This window comes from Artibeus jamaicensis, unplaced genomic scaffold (assembly GCF_021234435.1).
Source record: "Artibeus jamaicensis isolate MK-2021 breed Jamaican fruit bat unplaced genomic scaffold, CSHL_Jam_final contig_700, whole genome shotgun sequence".
Lineage (NCBI taxonomy): Eukaryota > Metazoa > Chordata > Mammalia > Chiroptera > Phyllostomidae > Artibeus > Artibeus jamaicensis.
In genome coordinates, this window is record NW_026521930.1 from 8,167,484 (window position 1) to 8,191,016 (window position 23,533).

The 23,533-nt window shown below is 47.6% G+C and overlaps 3 protein-coding genes across 13 annotated transcripts in view; 2 read left to right on the top strand and 1 right to left on the bottom strand.

Annotated features, from left to right (window-relative positions):
• Nucleotides 1-898: 898 nt before the first annotated feature.
• Nucleotides 899-1,841, top strand: LOC119058257 (hemoglobin subunit alpha). The gene is made up of 3 exons (XM_037157363.2): nt 899-1,035; nt 1,277-1,481; nt 1,616-1,841. The coding sequence occupies exons 1-3, from the start codon at nt 941-943 to the stop codon at nt 1,742-1,744; spliced, it is 429 nt and encodes a 142-aa protein (XP_037013258.1). The 5' UTR covers nt 899-940; the 3' UTR covers nt 1,745-1,841.
• A 1,982-nt stretch (nt 1,842-3,823) lies between these two features.
• HBQ1 (hemoglobin subunit theta 1) lies at nt 3,824-7,325 on the top strand. Of its 2 annotated transcripts, XR_008392738.1 has the most exons (4): nt 3,824-4,001; nt 4,143-4,347; nt 4,450-4,792; nt 7,242-7,325. XR_008392738.1 is itself a non-coding variant. In XM_037157375.2 (3 exons), exons 1-3 carry the CDS (start codon nt 3,907-3,909, stop codon nt 4,576-4,578), a joined length of 429 nt encoding a protein of 142 aa, XP_037013270.1. In that variant the 5' UTR covers nt 3,824-3,906; the 3' UTR covers nt 4,579-4,875. The 2 variants fall into 2 exon arrangements, 1 of the variants encoding a protein (XP_037013270.1); XM_037157375.2 differs by lacking the exon at nt 7,242-7,325 and having other exon boundaries at nt 4,450-4,875.
• An 8,413-nt stretch (nt 7,326-15,738) lies between these two features.
• LUC7L (LUC7 like) overlaps nt 15,739-23,533 on the bottom strand; it is a 50,669-nt gene continuing 42,874 nt past the window's right edge. For 5 of the 10 annotated variants that reach the window (XM_053671550.1, XM_053671556.1, XM_053671553.1 and 2 more), the window contains 5 exons: nt 21,496-21,584; nt 18,692-18,787; nt 17,606-17,635; nt 16,967-17,134; nt 15,739-16,078 (listed from right to left, as the gene is read on the bottom strand). In XM_053671550.1, the coding sequence (XP_053527525.1) occupies nt 15,949-16,078; nt 16,967-17,134; nt 17,606-17,635; nt 18,692-18,787; nt 21,496-21,584 (513 nt within the window). In that variant the 3' untranslated portion in view covers nt 15,739-15,948. Of the gene's footprint in view, nt 16,079-16,929; nt 17,135-17,605; nt 17,636-18,691; nt 18,788-21,495; nt 21,585-23,533 lie in introns of all 10 variants that reach the window. The other 5 variants (XM_037157165.2, XM_037157168.2, XM_037157166.2 and 2 more) reach the window with 3 other exon arrangements.

Here is a 23,533-nt window from a genome sequence, read left to right on the forward strand (position 1 = left end):
TACCAGTCATACGGAGCACATCCCTCAGTATTTGTTCCCCCCTCCCCTGCAACGGGTGCTCAATCAAATGTAGTAATTATGTGTGGGGTGGGGGCAAGGGGCTGGAAGAATCAAGACGGAAGGGAAGCAGGAGGGAATCCAGGCAGGAAATTTTTTTTTAGATCTTATTTATTTATTTTTAGAAAGGGGGAGGGAAGGAGAAAGAGGAGAGAAACATCAGTGTGTGGTTGTTCTCATGCGCCCCCAGCTGGGGACTTGGTCCGCAATGCAGGCATGTGCCCTGACTGGGAATCCAACGGGCCACCCTTTGGTTCGCAGGCCAGTGCTCAATCCACTGAGCCAACCAGCCAGGGAAAGGCAAGAATTTTTGACATGTGAACAAAGACCTCCTTGTGCACACACCTATCACTCTCTGGCCTGGACTAGGTGAGGTCTTTCTTCCTTCCTCCCCACTCAATAGCCCATTCACTCCTTGATTCTGCCAAAATTAAACATGTCCAGTGTGTACCAAGCCTAGGTCCAGGGCAGGTCCTCAGGAAAGAGCAACCTGGGTCTAGGGAAATTCAGAGACCCTAAAGAGTGTCAAGAGCTTAATGCGGTGGAAGAGTCAGCAACCACCCACCTCTAGTAACCGACCTCCAGCAACCAGGGCAAAGATATCACTCCTAGAGGAGGTGGATGCAGCGGTCAAGAAGCAGCCACCGGGAGAAAGAAATATCTCGGCCAGGGGACACTGGGTTCCTCCCCAAAGTACAGGCCGCCCCTCCACCTCTCTTGCCAGGCGCCCCCTGCTGTGCAAGCCCAGGAGTTTTCTGGGCTCTGAGCCAGCCAATGAGCGCAGCCCCGGCGGGCGTGCCCCTCGCGCTCCAGACATAAAGGCCCCGCACACTCCCCGCCCGCCACCCTTCTGGTCCCTACACAGACTCAGAAAGAACCGACCATGGTGCTGTCCGCCGCTGACAAAGGCAACGTCAAGGCCGCCTGGGATAAGGTTGGCGGCCAGGCCGGCGACTATGGCGCAGAGGCCCTGGAGAGGTGAGGACCTCCCTTTCCCTGTTGGTGCTGGACCCCGGGCCTCCACACCGGCCCGAGGGCCTGCGGGCAGCGTCTCGGGAGGCTCCGACCTGGCTGGCGCCCGCACCCCCAGATCTCAGGGGACCTCGGGGTCTAGAACGCGGACCTGCCCCAACAGGCCAGCCAGCACCTGGCTCACGCCCCCGCCCTGGACCCACCACCCCCACCCTCAAGCCCGCCTCCCACCCTCTTCTGCCCGCAGGATGTTCCTGAGCTTCCCCACCACCAAGACCTACTTCCCTCACTTCGACCTGGCCCACGGCTCCGCTCAGGTCAAGGGCCACGGCAAGAAGGTGGCCGACGCCCTGACCACCGCCGTGGGCCACCTGGACGACCTGCCTGGCGCCCTGTCGGCTCTGAGCGACCTGCACGCCTACAAGCTGCGTGTGGACCCCGTCAACTTCAAGGTGAGCGCGGCGGCGGCAGGGCGGCAGGGCGGCGGGGCGGCGGAGGTCTGGGCAGAGGGCTCCCGCGGGTTCCAGGAGGTGGAGCGCGCCGGAGGCCGCGCCCCGAAGCCCCCTGACGCCGCCTCTCTTCGCAGCTCCTGAGCCACTGCCTGCTGGTGACTCTGGCCAGCCACCTCCCCTCTGATTTCACCCCTGCCGTTCACGCCTCCCTGGACAAGTTCCTGGCCTCCGTGAGCACCGTGCTGACCTCCAAATACCGTTAAGCTGGAGCCGCGGCTATCCCTGCCCTGGGTCTGGGCCCCTTTGCGCTCTGCGCACCGGCACTTCCTGACCTTTGAATAAAGTCTGAGTGGGCTGCAACCTGCGTGGCCTCGGTTCTCTGTGCCCTCGAACGTGCCAAGGGTGGGGGTGGTTCTCCTTACCTCGGACCGAAGGCGTCTGCGCAGCGGGCGAAGAGAGGGCAGGGGATAAAAGGCAGAGGAAGGAGTGGCTGCAGTCCTGTCACTGCCTGATTCACTGGGCAGCCCCCACCACCCTCACCCTGCAGTGCTTTTGCTGCCTACATTCATTCCCTGTTCTACAATTCATTCTCAAGGTTTTGCTATTCCACACAAGTTTACTTAAATAATGGAATCACCTTCCATCTTTCCAGTCTATGGCATTGACACTCAGAGCGGGGGGCCTCCAGTCTAGTAACTCTGAGCTCTCCAAAGGCTCCTCCCAGAGTTGGACAGTGGGGCAGCCAGATGGGTCACACTCAGAGCTGAACGGTATGCTCCGTTCTCCACCGAGTGCCTCCCAAACACACACAGAGTCTACATAAAATTGCAGATGCCAGGCAATTTGCTGGAGGCACCCCTTTCACCTGGGGCCATCTCCAGGAGGCTCACCTGTAGACACTTCATCTCGGAGCCATTACAAGGCTTGGAGACCAAGTTTTGGGGCCCAGCTCAACATCCATGGCAGGCTGGCACCTCTCATTCACCCCAGTGCTGCAAGGGAGAGGAAAGCTAGGGCCAAAGAGCTTGCGCCCCAATGTGCTTCCTGCCCACAGAGCAGCCCCCAGTACTGCAGCTTCAGAGCAAGGCCTTAAGGTGTCAGGTCCTGGCCGCTGTCCACCTCCAAGCTTCTAGCTGGAGAGCAGTGTCCCTTCTCCCCTGGGTTCAAGAGTGGTCCTTGGAAAATGAGTTAGCAGATCTCCTGCCTCAGTTTGTGATGCTTTCAGCACAGCTCACGGAAGAGTCTAAGCTCTCAGTAAGAGGCAGTCTTCCTCATTGTATTAGGAAAAGTGAGGGAACAAGCCAAGTGTCCATCAACTGATGAAGAGACCAACAAAATGTGGTTCATCCATACAATGGAATTTTGTTCAGCCATAAAAGCGGGTGGAGCACTGATACAAGGTGTATAAACCTTGAAAATGTGCTCGGTGAAAGAAGCCAGACACAAAAAGACCATATACTGCATCATTCTATTCACATGAAGCATCCAGAACAGGCAAATCCAGCATCAGAGAGCACTCTGCTAGCCGCCCAGGGCCAGAGGAGAAGGGCTGCAGAATGACTGGTAATGGATACAGAGCTTCTCTTTGGGATGATGGAAAAGTTCTGGAACTGAATAGTGATGACAGTTGCACAACAGCGGGAATGTAATTAAGGACACCAAATTGTACACTCAATTTTTTAGAGAGAGAAGAAGAGAAACATTGACCTGGGGGGCGACTGAGGGCAGAACCTGCAATTCAGTCACGTGTCCTGCCCGGGAATCCCACCCACAACCTTTTGCTTTGCAGGCTGACCAACCAACTGAGCCACACCAGCCAGGGCCTGAATGGTAGGCATTAAAATGACTAAGATGGCACATTTTATGATATAGGAGTTTTACCGCCACCACGACCACCACAAAAAGAGTGGTGCCTGGCACAGAATAAGTGCTGCATAGGTATTAGCTATTATTACCACATACCCTAGGCACTCAACAAATGTCCACTGTTTTTGAAAGAAACATCTGCTATGAGCAAGGAACTTAGCATTTCCCATCCATTTAATTCTCACAACAACCTCTGGAAGAATAAATTGTATTCATTTTACACAACGAATAAAATAGACTCAGGGAGGTAGGTGTCAGACTTGGGAAGGAAGTAGAATAAACTGACAAGCAATGCCAAAATCCATGCTAAAATTTAGTGTTACCTAGTAATTATATGTATTAAGTATTGGCTTCCACAGAATAAATACTACAAAAACGGGGTTCTTGGAGTCTGGCGCAATTGGGAAGGTCCCAGGTCAGAGCAGATGGGGATTGGATGCTCCCGGGCCCCTAGAGACAAGACTGCGACATGGCACCCCCCAGAGGCCACGGGAACGGCCGGCCGACTGGCGCCAGCGCAGTTCACACTAAGCTCACACCGCGGGCCTGAGGTTCCAAGATGGTCCTGTCCTCAGCGGAGAGGGACGCACTGTGTGCGTTGTGGAGAAAGCTGGGTAACAACGTGGGCATCTACACCACGGAGGCCCTGGAGAGGTGCGGAGAGGCCCTAGCGCCCTCTAGGATCACCTGCCTTCCTGACCGCCGGGGGAACGGCTTCCCCACCCCTCACGGTGCCCTCCTCCTCAAGCCCCTACCCCACCCAGGGTAGCACCTCACTCGCTGTTCCTCCCAAAGGACCTTCCTGGCCTTCCCCTCCACCAAGACCTACTTCCTCCACCTGGACCTGAGCCCCGGCTCCGCCCAGGTCAAAGCCCACGGCCAGAAGGTGGCCGATGCGTTGTCCCTGGCTGTGGACCACCTGGACGACCTGCCTGGCGCCCTGTCAGCTCTGAGCGACCTGCACGCGCACAAGCTGCAAGTGGACCCGGTCAACTTCAAGGTGAGGGCTGGACCCTCTCAGTGTGGGCGGGGGGCGCTCCCACAAGGGAATAGTATGGGAGGACAGATGGACCTCGGTGGGGACCACTCTGTCCCTCCGCAGCTCCTGGGCCACTGCCTGCTGGTGACCCTCGCCCGGCACTACCCTGGAGACTTCAGCCCCGCCCTGCAGGCTTCGCTGGACAAATTTCTGAGCCACGTGATTTTGGCCCTGACCTCCAACTATCGCTAAACTAGGGGCGAATGATCGCGGGATTCCCAGAGTTCCTTTTCTGCGACCATCTGGTCTCAGTAAAGTTCCGGAAAAAAAGCCTCAGGCGCGTGCGTGCATATGTTCCTTGGGGCGTGCGAGCAAAAGGGTCCTGAAGGGATTCGCGACAAGTGCTGCCCTCCCACCAAAGGAAGGGTGGGGATCTGGAGGGACTTGAGCTGCACATCCCGCCAAGGTAAGATCTGGGTGTGCCCCTGGCCCGCTTCCACTAGACGCCCTGGGTGGCCCAGGGGAGATTCAAGTTGCCCTATCCTCCGCGGCCAGTGTTGTTTGGCGCAACAGGTCCCAAGTGCGTATCTTAAACCCCGACCCACCACACCCTTGGCTGCAGCCACTTGGAGACCCACGCCGGAGGCTTCAGATCCTCGGGAGTTGGGTAAAATGTCGGGGGTCATAGGCTTGCCCTAGCTGACGAGGCCCGGCCCTCCCCAGAACTGTTCTCTTAGGCTGACTCCACAAATCTAGGTATTCGGGGACCTGGTCCCTCACCCATCTAGAACTGACGGCAGGGTGCTAGGTAGCGGGGTACAGCCCTTAAGAAAGTTAGGGAATGGCGCCCCCTGTCGGTGCAGATAGAACTTGCCAGAGCCCAACCTGAACAACAGTACAATGGCTCTAGTAGAGTATTGGGGATTTGGGGGATCTAGGAGGCTTGGGTTGAAACCCCCACTTGCCAGATTCTGGACCTGGTGGAAGCAGGTGCGTCCTGCCCCAGCACCCAGTCATGTAGTGGGCCAGGGAGCTGGTCCAGAGTCCTAGCTACAGCCACATCTCTAAGGAGACAGAAGTCAAAACAGGTTTCTTTAAAAAATGTTTCCTCATAAAATCAATTATGATCCTTGTAGAAACTTCGGGAAATGCAGTAAGTACTTCACTTACTGTCTCTTCTTATGTATCCCAGTGGGTCCAGCACACCCATGATTCCTCCAATTCCCACCTGACACGTGGGGAAACTAGATGTGAACAAATGGAGGGCATGGCAGTTTAGATTCAGGAGCACACATGTGACACACAGACCACACACTAACACAGATGCAAAAACACACACTGGCAAAAACAGCCCCACCCAGAAGTGGAACAAGATAACATTTAATGCACAGCCTTCCAGGTAGTTCCAGGGACATCTAGAGATGTTTTTCTTAAGAAATGGTACCCTCAAAGTGACATTGGAAAAAAGTGGGGACATTGAACTACCTAAAGAGAAAAATACTTGGTATAGGGAGGAAAAGAAAACACAAGCAAATATGAAAAAGAAACTGGAGAAAAGTATCTGCCACAAACAGCAAAGGGTGGTTATTACTAGATCTCCAAATTTTTCCCTCTCCTCCACCTTTTTCTTTTTGAAGTCAGTCAACCCAGTAGAAAAACAAGCCACAGGAATAAGGCAATTCGCAGTGCACCAATGACCACAACATTTGCGATGATACACAAAGCCATGCAAATTAAAATGCTCATTAATGAGATACCTGTCATGAAAACATGTTTTAAAAGCAAGATCCAGTAAGACTCTTCTGGCGGAAGTGTAACTTAGTGTACAAGTTTTTCATTATAACTTTAATTCAGTTGTATACAGTTGTGGGCCAGCAAATATTTAGCAACTGGCACTCTGGAAAAAGGGGAAGGGGCTGGTCTGTAGCATTTTCCAATTTCCATGGTTTAAATATTGCCATCATGGCTAATTTCAAGCTATGTATGCTATCAATGAGTGGAAAATTAGGAGGGGATGCATCGTAGGTGCTATTATGTAGTATTTCTATGGTCCAGACACAAGAGATGTGAACTCAGATAACAGTAAGTATGGTAACATAATTAGGCAGTAATGAGTTTTCAGTATTTATTAGCTTTGTGTTTAACATGACCTATTTATTTGTATATTAACATAATTTAATTTGTAATAGTGGTTGTGTTCAACAGTCAGCTCTCGGACTTCCTGAAAATTTAACACAAGATAATCTCAGCAGGCCCTAGCACACCACTGGTCTTAGCCTTTACATTTAAAAAGTGCACATTCAGGTCTTCAGTCCTGCTTCAGGAATACATCCTACAGAAAAGAGTGGCACACATGTATAAACATGTTATGTACAGTGGTGTTCTCTACAGAACTGCTTATTAGAGTGGAGAAATAACAGGAGAAAAGTTCAATAAATTCTGGTAGAGTCTGATAAGAGACCACGGATTAGCCATGACAGAGGGTGAGATTGGCCTTTGGGCAGAGACGGGCAATGCCGACATCCACGTAACAGCATACTGCAAGTCGACGTGTGGAGGGTAAGTCCATTTTTATATTGATACAGTCATTACAAGAAAACTGATATACACTAAATGTTGGCAGCAGTTTTCCACAGGCATGGGACAAAAAGGACAAAGAAGGCAATTGTCAACAAACTTTATATGGTCCCAGAGAAGGAAAGTGGTTGGGAGTAGGAGTGATTTCTCACTTGTATGTACGTTTTTCATTTTCACAAATAATTTGCAGAATACCTTGCCCTGAATATCTGTAGCTCAATTTCTACACACACACATAATTATTTCCTTGGAGGAATTTTACAGAAGTGGCATTTCTGGGGTAATGTGTCTGCTGCTACAGCTTTTTGACAATATTACCAAAATTGCCTTCTTTACAGGCTCATCAGCAGGAGACAAGCGCCTGCACCCCCTCCACTGCTCTCCATGGTTGCTAGCTTCAATTTATGTATTTGATTGCTCATAAAGGTAAACATTGTTGGCTCCGTCACTACTCCTGGTGACTTGCCCATTTGTGTCCTTTGCCTACTGCCTACTGAGATGTTGTCAGATTAACCCACAGAAGCCCTTCTTTAAACCTGTAGAAAATCATCAGGCCATCTCATACATTGAAATTTCTTGCCCATTTTTTATATGTAGTTTTTGCGGAGTGGGAGACCCTTCTGCCAGATATACCCAGATCTTCCTTCATGCCTCTGATCCCTGTCACTTGCTCCAAGGCTATGCCTGATCTGAGCTGCCATTGTTAACCTGTTAAAGAGGCTACAGTTCTATTTATAAATAACTAAAATTGCTGAACAAAATGGTTTAACTCTTCTTAAAAGCATCAAAGGGCCAACGAGATATACACGGTCTGTCTGGAAAAAGTCCAGCCATTATCACTGTAATGAGAACAATTTGCATGACTTGAGTGTAACCCGGCAGCCAAGGCGAGTGGGCTGGAATGTGTATCCGTGAACAGTGACGACTTCATTGTACTCATCAGTGAGGGCAGGAGATACCACTGAGTGAGCATGTGTACTGTGTGGCTGTTGCATTCAAAGTGAGCAAGAATCTGCATCAGATTTTGCACTAAGTTTGAACATTCTTCCGGGGGTAACTGCTCGGATGATTCAGAAGGCCAAAGCTGTAGGCAATTAACAGGTAATTGGCAGCTTCATCACACAACATGCCCACTCACACATCACATCTCATGCAGTTTTTTGTGAAACATTAAATCACCTAGGTGACTCAGCCCCGCTACGGCCCAGACTTGGCGCGGTGCAACTTTTGGCTTTTCCCCAAACTAAAATCACCTTGGAAAAGGAAGTGATATGAGACTATCAATGAAATTCAGGAAAATACAACAGGGCAGCTTATGGTAATTCGGAGAACTGTGTAAGGTCCCAAGGTGCCAACTTTGAAGGAGACTGAGGCGTCATTGTCCTATGTACAATGTTTCTTATATCCTGTATCTTCTTCAATAAAAGTCTCTATTTTTCATATTACATGGCTGGATACCTTCTGAACAGACCTCATAAGGAATCTGCAGGCCAAAAACCAAGTAAAGGGAGAACCCAGAGAGGTGATCACAGCATTGAAACTACTTGGGCTGGGATTTTTGTCCTCATGGGCTCATGGGTTAAAAGGGCCAATATAAGGTGATGTGCCTAGCAGGTGACTTTTTTTTTAAGATTTATTTATTTTTACAGAGATGGGAAGGGAAGGAGAAAGAGGGAAAGAAACATTGATGGGAGACAGAAACACTAATTGGTTGCCTCTCGCACATGCCCTGACCAGGGACCGGACCCTCAACCCAAGTATGTTCCCTGACTGGGAATCAAACCGGTGACCTTTCTCTTTCTACTCATCACTCAAACAACTGAGCCACATCAGCCAGGACCCTGAGAAGTGATTCTTGCCCACAAAGCTGGGGCCACAGCCCTGGCTAGTTGTGGCTCAGTGGGCTGAGCACCTGCCTATGAATCAAAAGGTCACTGGTTCAATTCCCAGTCAGAGCACATGCCTGGGTTGCAGGCCGGGTCCTCAGTTGGGGGTATGTGAGAAGCAACCAACTGCTGTTTCAGATGTCAATCTTTCTCTCCCTGTCTTTCTTTCTCCCTCCCTTCTCTAAAGAAAAGAAAACAAGTAAATAAATTTTTTTTCCCCAAAAAGCAGTGGGTGAATTCCGTATTTTCCCCAAGCATGGAGTCTGGAAAAAATTTAAATAAAAAATAAATAAAACCATCTTGGTGTTCATCGGAAAAGGGAAAATAACTCACTGATAAATTGAAATCACATGCTGACACTCTGTAGCTTTCCAACGCAAGTTCATATCACCCGAGGGAGTGATCCCCTCGCCGAAATCTTTTTGGGCACCTGGCAGAGGCAAAGAAATCCTTTCTGTATAAAGCCACTTTATTACAGGCCACAGAGGGCAACAACTGGCAAATTCACTGAGCACATGGAAATAAAGCACCAGGAACGAAGTCCAGCAGATAAGAATCAGCAGAAGACTCACAAATGCGTCAGGCACTGAAGAAGTCAGATCCAATGACATGTGTGCTTTCTACGTCCATGAAATTGGAGATGAGATTTTAAGTACCTGCAGAGAGCTATAAAACATAAAAAGTGACATAACACATGAAAAAGAACTATTAGAAATGAAAAATATAGTCAACAAAAACTAAAATTCAATGGATAAGTGTAAGGAATAAAACATAATCATAGAATTAGTGATCTTAAAAATAGGTCACACTCAATTATCCAGACTGCAGCCCCTGTACATCTTTCAATTTTATGCCCCTGGTACCTCACTTGTCTCACCCAATCCTGAAACTACTAAGAATGTACTTGAGGCAGAAAGAAAGTGACCCTAAGGAGAAGACTGAGATGTCAAAGGGAATGAGTAACAAAGTGGTAAAAAACACTGACTGTGTGTAAAATAATATTGTCTATGGAGTCAAAGAGAAAAGAAAAACCTCTCCCTTGCTGGCTTTGAACATGCAAGCTGCCCTGTTGTGGGCTGTCCTATGGAGGCCTCTTGCTTGAGAGCAGGAAGGCAGCTGAACGCTGCCAACCACCACGTGAGCCTGGCCTTCTGCAGCACAGCTCAGGCGAGGCTCCGATTGCAGCCTGGGAGAGCCCTACTGAGACTTGACTCCTAATCCTGGGAAACCGAGATAGAGATTTTAAGCAGTTCAGTTTGCAGTAAATGATTGCTCTCACACGTCAGGAGAGCAATGCCCTCTGGACAGAGGGGTTGTGATGGGGGAGGATGAGGAATTCCCAAGAGCTAACAATGTTCTAGTGGGTCGGCCAAAAAGTTTGTTCGGTTTTAATACAAAACCAAAAGATACACTTTTTTTCTGCCAATAACTTCGCTGAACAACGTATTCGCTTTTTTGTTCCACTACCTTCTGTCATATCTCAAGCAACTTTATAATTCCTAAAACTTTGTATCTTTTTGAGCAAATAACCATTCCAAGGTGCCTTTTGCCGTTTTCCAGGAAATTGGCATTTTTTTCTATTAAGAGAATTTGTGAAGACAGAAGTAAATGAAAATCCAAACATGCACTGTCAGGTGACTACAGCAGATAAATGAGAACTTTTCCAGCCAAGCTGTTAACAGTTTTTGCCTGATCATGAAAAAAGTGTGAGCTTTAGTTATCCTGATGGAAAATTATACGTTTTCTGTTGACTAATTCCAGATGCTCCTCATCAAGTGCTGCTTTCAGTTGGTCTAATTGGGAGTACTTGCTGGAATTAATAGTTTGGTTTTCCAGAAGAAACTCATAATAGAGGATTCCCTTCCAATCCCACCACAGCCACACCACTGCCTTCTCTGGATGAAGACCAGCCTTCCGTGTGGTTGGTAGTGGTTCATTTTGCTTGCCCCGTGATGTCTTCCGTTCCACATTATTGTAAAGTACCCACTTTTCATGGCCCACCGTTTGTTTTAAAAATGGAACATTTTTGTAGACAACGATTGCATGTGGAAATAACTGTCAAGAAGGTGGTTTTTTGCTTAACTTATGTGGAACCCAAATATCAAAGCAATCAACAGGTTATAACCAAGTTGGTGCAAATGATTTTCTATGCTTGAGTTGGATATTTTGAGCATGCTGGCTATCCCCCATGTGGTATGTTAATTGTTCTCAATTAATGTCTCAATTTAATCACTAGCAACCATGGAGCATCGTCCAGAGAGAAATCTCCAGTACGAAACTTTGCAAACCACTTCTGACACATTCAATCAGTCACAGCACCTTATCTATACACTGCACAAATCTTTTTTTTTTTGCATTTCAATTGCATTTTTACCTTTCTTGAAATAATAAAGCATAATACACTGAAAATGTTATTTTCTTTCATCTTCAATATTAAAATGGCTACACAAAAATTCACCAATTTTGATATTTTTTAAAAGTGCATGCTGATATGAATGCTATTACAATACAATTTAACAAAAAATTTTTGAATGAAGTTTTAAGACAACTAAGCACTATTAAAGCCTTCTTATGGAAAAAAAAAACTCTTTGGCCAACCTAGTATTTCCTGACCCACGTGGACATATAGGGCTTGCCTTTGATTTTCTACCCTGTTTTGTGCTCTCTTCTGTAGGGAGAGGCTGGGCCAGCTCTGGGGCCAATTGACCTTAAGTCCTTGGGTGGGGGGTATGCAGAGTGTCCCAGAAGAGAGACCTGTGGTGGCAGAAGAACCAGGAAAATATAATACTGTGTTGTATTATACAGTATTACTATACATACAATATTGTATTCTACATTTCAAAGTTTACAGTAGAGCTTAAAAGTTGTCATCCCAAGAAAAACACTGCATGACTGTGTGGTGATAGATGTTAACTAGAACAACGTACAAGTGTCTAGGCATTACTCAGCTGTACACCCGAAACTAATATTATTTGTCAATTAAATCTCAAAAATAAATGCTGGCCCAGTCCTAGTGGGGAAGTCCCCTTACTACTGCTCCTCTCCTGCACTGTGGGGACAGGGAGCACAGGTACCCCTTGCAAACCTCCTTGGGATGGCAGCCCCACAAGTGGGGGAGTCAGGCAAGCAGGGTGACATGGGCAAAGGACAAAGGCAGGAGGGGAGTTGGCAGATGTAGGTGCCCCAGGAAAGAGGGAAGAGAAGGAGCAAGGGCAGAGAAAGTACTAGAGAGCTGTGGATGCTGGGGCTTTCCCTGTAGGCTTCTGGATACCCATGGGGAGGGAGGGCTGTCTCTGACTGACATTCCTGAGGGGATGGTCAGTGCTCGTCCAGGGGCTGGGCCAACGACCATGGACCACAGACCACGGATCACAGGCACCTGGTGGCAGACCTGGTGCAGACCTGTGAGCAGCCATCTGCTTTCTCACCTGCAACCCTGATCCCAGGTTTGGCACTTGGGGGATATGAGTGACATAAAGGGTGGCCTGGGGGCTGGTGCAGGGACTGTGTGGTGGACATAAAAAGGGTATGTTGTGTTGGCAATTGAGGACATGACGACAACCCTTTTTTCTTAAGGTCCAAACAGAATATTATCTTCTGCATGTGCCCTGATGGCTAAAGTTGAGAGCCCTGCTTCTGAGAAATCATAGAGCACCTCAGTTCACATCCTGGAAGAGATGCTATTCGGGATTTGAAGCTGGTGCCCCAATTCCTGGAACACTCTCTCCTGCTGCCCCAACATCACATACGAAGTGCCTGCCCCTGTCCCAGCTCTGTGTCCTTTGGACCAGCAGTATCAGCAACCCACTAATACGGCTACAGTGTGGGTGAACCTTGCAAACATTATGCTCAGTAAAAGCTCATCACAGGGCACTTATTGTGTGCTTCCACTTACATTAATGCCCATGAGGCAAGTCCAAAGAGACAGAAGTAGACTAAATGGTTGTGTAGGGTCGGGGGCAGGGGAAAAGGGAAGTGACTGTGAGTAGGTACAGGGTTTCCTTCTGGAGTGATGAAAATGTTCTAAAATTAAATAGTGGTAAACTAGCTAGCATGAATATACTACAATCCACTAAACTGTACATTTTAAAGTTATTAAAATGTTGAATTTTATGTTAAGTGACTATCTCAAAAAAAGTCTACCTGCAAAATAAAAGTGTATGTGCTTAGGCCCCTCCCCAGACCAACAGAAAGTCTGGGGGAAAGGGACAGCAACCTGCTTTAACCAGTCCTATAGGTAACTTGGACACCATCAAGTCCAAGAACCATTCAACTGACCCCATCTCCAAAGAGCCCAAACCCCACCGTGGCCACCATCCTCTTCGGGGGTGAGGCATTCCCGTGCATATCCCCTCTTCCACTTGCCTGAATCATGGCAGGGCACCACCTCCTCCAGGGAGCCCCCTCCAGCTCCCAGACTCAGCCAATAGCCAAGTGCAACCAGCTACTGAGCAGCCCTACTATCCCAGGGAGGGCACCCACATATCCACATGATGCAGTGAGAGCCCAGGGCCTGCTGGTGAAACCCAAAGAGTGCTCCCCAAGGCGAGGTTCTGCTCTGGACCCTGTGAGCTTCATGCAGGGTACAGGGCCAGCAGTTTCTCCAGCTCTCCCTTCCCCAGATTGTAGCCCTGGGCCTGGCTAGAGATTCCTAGTTTGAGTAGGCAGGGAAGCCCCAGAAAGAAAGCCCGTGCTGGCTGCAGGTCCTCTTCCCCAGGACAGCCTGGGGCCTCTATGCAGGGTTAGGAGACCCCACAACCCACACCAGGTGCTGATCACCATGTCTTCCTCCACTGGCCAGAAGCAAGGTGTGGGACAGTTCCCAAGAACACTGTAACTAGACTGGATCTAAGGGGCCTAGAATCTACCACGCCCTTGGGCTCCTGGAGGACCTGTACATGCTGGCTCTGCCCACTCATCTCTCCTCAGGGACTGCAATGACATCCCTGCCTCTTTAAACAAAACTTATTTCCTACATTTAAAAAATTTTAGAGGGCTGAAGATGGGCTGAGTCCCCTCTGGGCCCAAGCCTCCTCACTGTTTATGGGTGACCTCCCCCTGACACCCTCTGTGCCAATGCACCACTCCCCAGCTTCCATCTGGGAACTCCCCTCTGCTGGGACCCACGAGGGGAAATGGGGGTTGTGTCATTCTCAGGGCAGCCTGTGCCATGTTGTGCATTGCCCCCATCAGTCTGTCCTCCTCTGTGCCCACTTGGAGCACAGGACCACTGTCCACTGCTCTATCGGCACCCAGAGCTTGATGAGCACTTAGAGCCCATGAGACCCAAGGGCCTGGAGTGCGCCCTTGAGTGGTGGGTGAGTACCTTCAGCACTAGGGTTGGAAGAGCTGGACAATGAAGTCTAGATCCCATCCTCCCAGCACATGAGCTTGGATCCTGTGGTCCTGGATCAACTGGTCAGAGGCCAGTTGATCCAGGTTTGTCAGGAGCAAATGCAAACCCCCTCCAAGTCCTTCCAGGGCTGCCTTGACCTCAGACCCACCTGCCTTCTGGCTGGGACCCCAGGCCTATTTCTAAATCTAGTGACATCTCCGCCTTTCCAAAACCACCATCCCTCCATACAATATATGAATAGGTTTAGTGTTACTCAACTGTACTTACAAATAGTTAACATAGTAAGTTTTACATATATTTTACTATAATAAAAAGAAATCACAACCCTCCAGAGGACGAAAGAGATGGGAGGTACTTGTACGGTCCAGTACTCTGGCTGTGTACCCCATACCTGAGCTGCCGTGCCTTCTGCCAGCTTCAGTCCAGTTCCTGCCTGTCACAGGTCAGGTTGTACAAGTGAGTCAGGAACCCACAAATCCAGCCCTCATTCCCTTTGCCTCTACCCTCCTATCCCAGGACCACCCTTAACCCACTCACGGCTTTCCACAAATTTGTGTCCATTTCCTAAACCCAAAGAGGGCAGCATGCCTCTCTACCCAGCTAGCTTAGTGTCCACACTAAACAGAGTCTCCAGTGAGGCTGCTTTTGCTCTGGTCCAGCCTAAGCTGCAGGCAGGGGTAGTGCTCCTGGGTAGGAGACCCTCCTGACATTGCACTCCTTCCTCAGAGAAAAGCTGTGTCACAAGCCAGCAGGGCAGTTCACCTGTCTACACATCTTCTTCGAAGGGGACAGACCATGGCAGGGGAGCCCAGAGCAGGATCACCAGCCACATTATGGTGCTGGTAGCCGCAAGATCCAGACCCAGTGAGTGACCACTGAGCCAAGTAGTCTTTGCATAGAAGGTATGGAAAGGACTGTTTTCAAAACATGGCCATCAGAAGCTCCTTCCAAATATAAACCCAAAAACCTAACTAAAGTTAAAAAGGAAAAGAGCCCCCAGTTATCCTTCTAGAAGGGCTCATTCTGGTCTCACAATACAAAGAGCTGAGTAACAGTGGATGCCACCACTAACCCTCTTCGAGCGTGAGTCAAATCCTAACCCCATCCCCATCCTCTGAGGACCTCGTTACTGTCGTGTGGATACTGTCCAAGGGTCTTTCTCTCTTTGCACTAAGTTAACTCCAAAAGTGGAAACTGTCAGTAGCTCCCTGTAACTACAATCCCAGGTTGTAGCCATGCTAACAGCAGATCAGACAGATCCGAATTTCTAAAGAAATGTGTGCACATGGGGTACCCGCCCCCTCCTTAGTGGAGCCTGTGGTCTGCACTGAGGGGTATAGCCACTCTGCTCAGACATTGAAAAACAGAAGCAGCCAATCAGCAGACAGCTGGGCACACCAGGCTCCAGTCATTAGGAGAAGGGGAGATGGAGGGTGTTGGATGCCCAAAGTCAAAGAGCAGACCAACAATTAAGTCACAATATCTGAAGGTAAGCAAAGCTCACCGAGCATCCACCGAGTTACCACCACCTGTGGAAGGTGGAGGTGAAGTGTTCAGACCATAACAGGGACAGCAGAGACTCCACAGCAGCCGTCAGGAGGCAGTCCGTCAGATTTATTTATTCCTACTAAACGTAATCCAAGAACACAGGAGCAATTCTGTACATCTCTAGAAACTCACAGCTAGCTCCAAAACAATAGAAATTTTAAACTACAAAAAATGAGTTGTATTCAGCAAATATAAAGGGTAACTTCAAGCTGTGTTGAACGTTTATCAGACTATTTACAGTGCCTGGGCATGGACTCAGATCTCGCCAGCCTCCTTTTCCTCCAACGTCTTCCCGTTGGAGCTCTCAAGCCTCCAGTCAGTGGCCCGGCGCTCACTCCGCCCTCGCTCCCAGGACTCCTCCCTTGATGCCCGCTCTCTGGAGAACCTGGGAAAAGGGAACAGAGGCTCAGCAGTGGCTGACGTCTCCCTTCTGACTGTCTCCTCATGTGCCAACAACTTGGACCCTCAACACCAGGGAAGGCCAAAACCCACCTCACCTGGTAAGGCTCCCAGACAGTCCCAAGAGCAGCCAGGACTGCCATCTTGTGCCCAAACCACAGCCACTAAAAAGTGACATTTACAAAAATTTCTAGTAACAGCTGTTAATATTAATGAAGCAGGAAGGGGGTGTGCAGGGAGGGCAATGAAGGGGGGAAATGGGAAAACTGTAATGGTATAATCAATAAAATGTATTTAAAAAATAGTAATAATAAACTTAAAAAATATAAATAAATTTTAAAAAATCTCATGACAGGAAAAAAATATTAATGAAGCAAAAGAAAATACAACAAAAGTCCACACCTGGGATATGATCCACTATGTAAAAACACAGTGAAAAAAAGTGCTAACAGTAGTTATGAGTGTTGTTTTTTTTTCCCCCATAGAAAAACCACAAGGGAGGTAAATAGGGCCTGCTCAGGATATAAATCTCAGGGGCTCTGTCTATCCAAGTGACAGTGAGTGGGCAGCTCCAAGTGCGGCAGGCAACCAGCAGGGGTTGTCCCTGTGTGTAACCGCTTCCACAGCGCCTCAACTGTCCTATACCTGAATCCATCTGCTGCTCTTAGTTAGCTAAGGGCTCCCAGTGCTCTGGGCCCCATTCATGACTCCTGGAGGCCCCAGCACTCAGCCCCACAGATGCCCAGCCAGTCTCCTGAGCAACAGGTAGGGCCAACAGGCTCAGGCCCTGAAGACAGACCCCACCAGACCCTGGGAACACAAAGAGAAGGGGCTCACTCCTGGTTGCAGCTACTGAAGAAGTCAGAGTAGTTACTTGTATTTCGCACTCCGATCCCTGGAAGCCCGGCGGTGGCCCCGGCTGTGGCTCCGGGAACGACTGCGGTGGCGCCGGTGTCTGTCTCGGGACCAGGACCTGGAAGACTTTTGTCGTTCTCTGGAGGTAGATCTTGACCGCCTCCGACGCCGGTCCCGGGAACGTGACCTGCAGTAGATGACCAGAGGCTCTGAAGGCTCTGGTGGCCCCACCCAAAACACCCTCTTCTCTCAGCAGGTTCTGCTTGATAGTTATTGATGCCTCCCCTTATCTTCCCACAAATTTAGAACATGGGTCCACAACAGTCCTATCAGTTAATCACTGATCAGAAAGAATTGCAGCCAGATCCTTCCCACCAATGCTTCCCCAAAACATTTTGCCAGGATACTTCTGGCCACCAGAAGACCTCAGCAGTGCCCTCTCATCTTCCCTCTCATTGACAGTAAGTCTTTCTGCTGCACTAAAGCCCCAATCAACCCAACAGATAGGGCTTAAATCTCACCTTGCATCCATGACCTCCACAACCCAGCTCTACCTACCAGATAATAACTGTGTAGCTATAAAGGTTAAGTATTAAGAAAAATGCATATGGAAAAGAACATTTGACTTGAGAACTCTTAAGTGGATCTAGAAACCTACCTCCTGCGATCTCTGGTTCTTGATCCAGACCTAAAATAAAACAAAAAATGAGCAATTTCCCCAAAACATCCCGTCCCTCCCATCTAAGGGGAGATGCCCCAAACCCATGAGGTGAAGGAGGGAAGGCTTCCCGCAGAAACCTGCAGTCTTCAAGCCGCCCCCTCACACTCAGACTAGCAGGGCCAAGTGTCAATGCCCACAGAACGAGGCCTACACCCAACCCTCAGCTCCTAGATGCTTTCTGGCAGGAGGACAGGACCAGCACCCTGCGTTTAGTAACTGGCTCTGAAAAGTCTTTATAGCAGTATCACAGCTACCCCAATAGACCAAAAGTTAAACAAAAGCCTCAAGTGTTAAACACAGGCTCACTGCCAATGTAAGGGTCACATGAGCTCCTTAGGAAATAGTATACCATCAGTAATCCAAAAAATACACACTGAGACAAGATCTCATTTTTGAGATGTGTTCTCAAAAAACAGTGTTCTACAGCAGAAACTTACATGAATGCCACCAATATGTGCTGAGGAGGAAGTGACAAAAGACACTCATAAACTAGGTGGCTTGAGGTGATTTGATACAGGCTCTTGGAAATAGTTTCTGTAACACCTACTAATATTTATGTATTAAATTTGTCCCCCAAATCCTAAGGAATAGTATATAAAACACTCAAATATATACAAAGATGATCTTTAGAGTACTTGTTCAAACAGTCTTTAGGATAGGCAACAAAAACAAAAATAAACAAGTGGGACTATATCAAACTAAAAAGCTTTTGTACAGCAAAGGAAACCATCAAAATATAAGAAAATATTTGCAGCCCCGGCTGGCACGGCTCAGTAGATTGAGAACCGGACTGTGAAGCAAAGGGTCACTGGTTCGATTCCCAGTCGGCACATGCCTGGGTTGTGGGCCAGGTCCCCAGGAGGGGGCACATGAAAGGCAACCATGCACTGGTGTTTCCCTCCCTCCCTAAAAATAAATAAAATAAAAAATAAAGAAAGAAGCCCTGGCTGGTGTAGCTCAGTGGACACTGCGCGGGCCGGAAAATCAAAGGATCGAGGTTCGATTCCCAGTCAGGGCACATGCCTGGGTTGCAGACTGCTTCCCTGCAGGCCAGTTCCCAGCAGGGGATGCACGAAGGGCAAGCATACATTGATGTTTCTCTCCCTCTCTCCTTCCCCTCTATAAATAAGTAAACAAACAAACAAACAAATAAAATATTTTAAAAATAATAATAAATAAAGGCTGACCTTTCTGAGCATAACACTTCACATATTACAGAATAATTCATCATGACCTTTTAAAAATTAAAAAAAAAAGAAAGAAAATATCTGCAAATCATATATCTGATAGGAGCTTAATATCTGGAACATAAAGAACTCCTATAACTCAAAAGAAAAAATTCCAATTAAAAAAATGGCCAGAGGGTCTGAACACTTTTCCAAAGAAGACATACAAATACCAATGGATACATACAAAGGTGCGCACATCACTAATCACCGGGGAAATGCAAATCAAAACCACAATGAGACATCACCTTTCATACTAGCAATCATCAAAAAGACAATTTAAGTGTTGGCAAGAATGTGGAGAAAAGGAAACTCTAATATACTGTTGGTGGGAGTGTTACTGATAAACCAATAAGTAGATTCCTCAAAGAATTAAAACTAGCACTACCAATGACCCTGCAAATCCACTTCTAGGCAAAGTACTCACTCTCTTATCTTTAGTTTCATTTTCTTTGATTTCAGTTACCCACAATCAACCTCAGTCTTAAAACTTTACATGGAAAATTCCAGAAATAAGTTTTGAATTGCACGTGGTTCTGAGCAGATTTTATAAAATCTTGCAACACCCCACTCCATTCTAGATAGCATCTATTTGTCTAGTGTATCCATGCTGTAAACATTACCCACTTGTTAGTCACATTGTAGCCATCTTGGCCATCAGATCGATTGTTGAATTATGGCAGTGCTTGGGTTCAAGGCACCTTTATTCTACTTACTACAAGGCCACAAAGAGCAGGAGTAGTGATGCTGGCAATCTGGATGTGCCAAAGAGAAGCCATCAAGTGTTCTGTATACATAGGGAAAACCCGCATATATAGGGTTCAGTACTACCTGTGGTTTCACGCATTCACTGGGGTCTTGAAATCCATCTCCCACGGAGAAGGGGGTACTACTACTGTATTTACCTAAATGAAATGAAATCACTATCTGGAAAAGATACCTGCAACCCCAATCTAGTGCCTACTGAGACGTACAAGAATAAAGAAAATGTGATACACATACACAAGGAAATGTTATTCGGCCAGACAAAAAGTAGAAATCCTGCTATTTGTGATGACATGCATGGACCCTGAAGGCACACTGCGGGCATTATGCTAAGTGAAATAAGCCAGACAAAGACAACTACTATATGATTTCACTTATATGTGGAATCTAAAAACCCTCAAACTCAGATAGATACGGAGGTAGGGGGAGGGGTGGATGAAAAGGGTGAAGGGGAAAAAAAGAATATTCAGTTATTACACATCACTATAAGGACATATTGCTGGGGGACGATCTCAGAGATCAGGTGAGTGTTCCACAGGTACCAGTACACATAGGCACAACCAAACTACAGTGGTCACCTGTGGAAAAAGGGATCTGCAGGTTTTGCTCAATACATTTTTATACTCTTATGAGTCTCTTTATAATCAGAATCTGTCAGGTAATTAAAATAATGAGAAGAGCCCTGGCTGGTGTAGCTTGGTGGATTGCGGGCCTGAGAATCAAAGGATCGTGGTTCGATTCCCAGTCAGGGCACATGCCTGGGTTGCAGGTCAGTTCCCAGCAGGGGGCGCATGAGAGGCAACCATACATTGATATTTCTCTCCCTCTCTCCTTCCCTTCCCCTCTAAAGATAAAATCTTTAAAAGATAAATAAATAAAGTAATTAATTAATTAATGAAAAGAAACACAAAAAAACACAATAAATTTTATTTGTTCTTTCTCACTTATGCACTGAGAAATTCCTTCATCAAAGCCCAGTTGCTGAGCATTTCCAGGACAATGAGCTGTGCCCAATACGAGTTACTCTTGGCTCAAGTCTCTTCCCTGAACTCTGTCCAGACTCAACATCTTTAGCTTGGATGTCTCTTAGGCATCTCAAACCAAGTATGGCCATAGCCAAACTATGCTCCCCACATTCTCCTTACTCTGATATACTGCTCCCAGTTTCCCCCACCTTCGTAAGTGGCTACCAAAGGCCAGAAATCATGAGGCCACTTCATTCATCCTTTGCATGCCTCACAACAGACCACCAGCAAATCCTATCAACTTCCTAGAACACACCCAGACCCTTCCCACACTCACCTGATTCAAACTGCCACCACTTCCTTTTGGACTCTTCCAGCTGGCTCCTTACTGTTCTCACTGATTCCATCCCTACCACCTGCACTTATTCACAGCAAGGTAGCAGGTCCCACCCTCCTCCCCTGCCCCACATCACTCAAGTCAAAGCCAGAACCTAAAAAGCCCCAAGGTCCTACCCCCACAGCAAGACAGGGCAGTGTGACAAAACATGCTCCTCCCTGTCCTATTTGCTGAGTGCTACAGCCACAGGAGTCAGAGTGTGGCAGGTTCCTCTCCCTCTTCTACTCTTTAGCTCTTGGCAGGGTCTATACCTTCCCAGATAAGAATTAGGTCATCAGAGCTCTCAAGCAGCTAGAGATGGCCACACAGATCTTCTCTGGGCAAGCCAAGACCTTGCTGGACTGAATAAGCTGTGATTTTGCTTACTTTCTTTTAATGGTGACTTAGATACTTAGCAGACCTCAACTGTTACCAACAGCTCTGCACTGTAAGGAGCAGGGGTTTCCTTAGGCACAGGTGCTATCATGGACTCACCTCCTGCTGAGCCGCTCCTCCCGCTCCCTCTCTTCTCGCCTCCTCAAGCGATCCTGATTTCTCTTCTCCTGCTTTTCAGCCACAGTTTTCTAAATAAATGAAAATTTGGCAAATGAGAGCAGAGCAAGTTATACCAACTAGAGTGTGAATACTGTTTAACAAAGCACGCTTATATGATCTCCGTATTGGTAATTCTGATAACAAACTGCACATTCTAAGGTGCAGTACTAACTTCTAAGTCACAGGAAATTTATCATATTGCTTCAAAAACAATCCAGAGCCACGGTGCGTGTAGCTCAGTGGACTGAGCGTGGGCCTGCGAACCAGATAATCGTGGTTCGATTCCCAGTCAGGGCACATACCGAGGTTGCAGGCCGGTTCCCTGCAGGCCAGTTCCCAACAGGGGACGCATGAAAGGCAACCATACATTGATGTTTCTCTCCCTCTCTCCTTCCCTTCCCCTCTAAAGATAAATACATAAAATCTTAAAAAAAAAAATCCAGAAAACTAGTTTTTTGTCTAAATGAGACTCCACCAATTATGTGGTAAAAGAAAACTCAGGTGTCTGACCAAACACATCTTGCTGTTGGGAGCCAAGCTCCTGCTGCCAATGAATAGCTTGTTGTCAAGTACTGAGTGCTACAATGGCTTCAGACCTGGCTCACAGGAACAGCAGGCCAGAAGACCACCAACCTACACAACTGGCTTTCCATACAAAGCTTAACACATGGCTCACCAGACTTGATTGTGAACCCAACAGAAAATAAAACGCAATGGGCAGGAGTAGGCCTTAGGAAACTGTACCATCGGTATACAATTTCCACAGCTCAGCACAAAGCACTGTGTCCAATCTGCACATCCTCCATATGCAACATCTTTCAAAGCCTTTCAATGGCCTGATCTCTCTGACTAGTAAAATGAAGTCCTGAAGAAAGCCAGAGCCAATGAGAAAGCAGCCACCAGTCTTCCTGTGCTCATGAAGGCAGGAAGGATGAGCTTATATCTCAGTGTGGACTGGAGCCTGGCCACATGCCCAGGAAGAGAGAGCATGGCAAAGTCTGGGAGAGAGGCTAGGGGAGCACATTTTCCAGGTGTGAGAACCTTCCTGTCTGACACCCCAGCTCTATAGCTGGGACTCCAATCACCTTGGGTCTGGAGCAGGCACACACAATGGACAGGTTAAGGTGAATGATCTAAGTCTCAGCACCTCTGTTTCTATGCATATTCTTCCTAAGTGGATATGACTACAAAGAGACCTGTGGTCTGGCGTCATTTCCTTTCCAAACCCTTCCTACCCCTTAAAAAACTACCTCCTCCTCCCTTGACAAAGAAAGCCTTACCCTTTTTTTTTAAGGTTTTATTTTATTTTAGAGAAGGGGGAAGGGAGGGAACGAGAGAGGGAGAGAAACATAATGTGCAAGAGGAGACCTGGCCAGCAATCCAAGCCTATGCCCTTACTGGGAATGGAACAAGTGACCCCTTGGTTCACAGGCTGATGCTCGATCCACTGAGCCACACCAGCCATGGCAGCCTGACTATTCCCATACCCTGCATTTACTAGTTTGTGGCCTCGAAATGTGAACATCTCTGGGACTAGTGTAGGTGAAGCCATCTCTGATTAGGGCACAGAACTCCCTCCCTTCCAAATATATTTTCTGTTGTTAGTTTAATAGCTACTTACCAAGTCTGTAATATATTTGTGTTATTTTCAACTTTCAGGATAAAATTATGAGATAATATGGCACAGAAATACAATTTATAGAAGAAATGAGAATATAACATTTCCAAATACTAACAAGATTTTTTTAATGGGGATAATATTGGACATTAAATTGTTATTTATGTTTTACTGGCTACATCACGCCAATTTCTTACATCTTTGACACCCATAAACTTATGAAGAAAAAAATTCTCACTTAAAAATAGGTAGCAAAGCCCTGGTTGGTGTAGCTCAGTGGATTGAGCACAGGTCTGCAAACCAGAGGATCATGGTTTGATTCCCAGTCAGGGCACATGCCTGGCTGGGTTGCAGGCCACT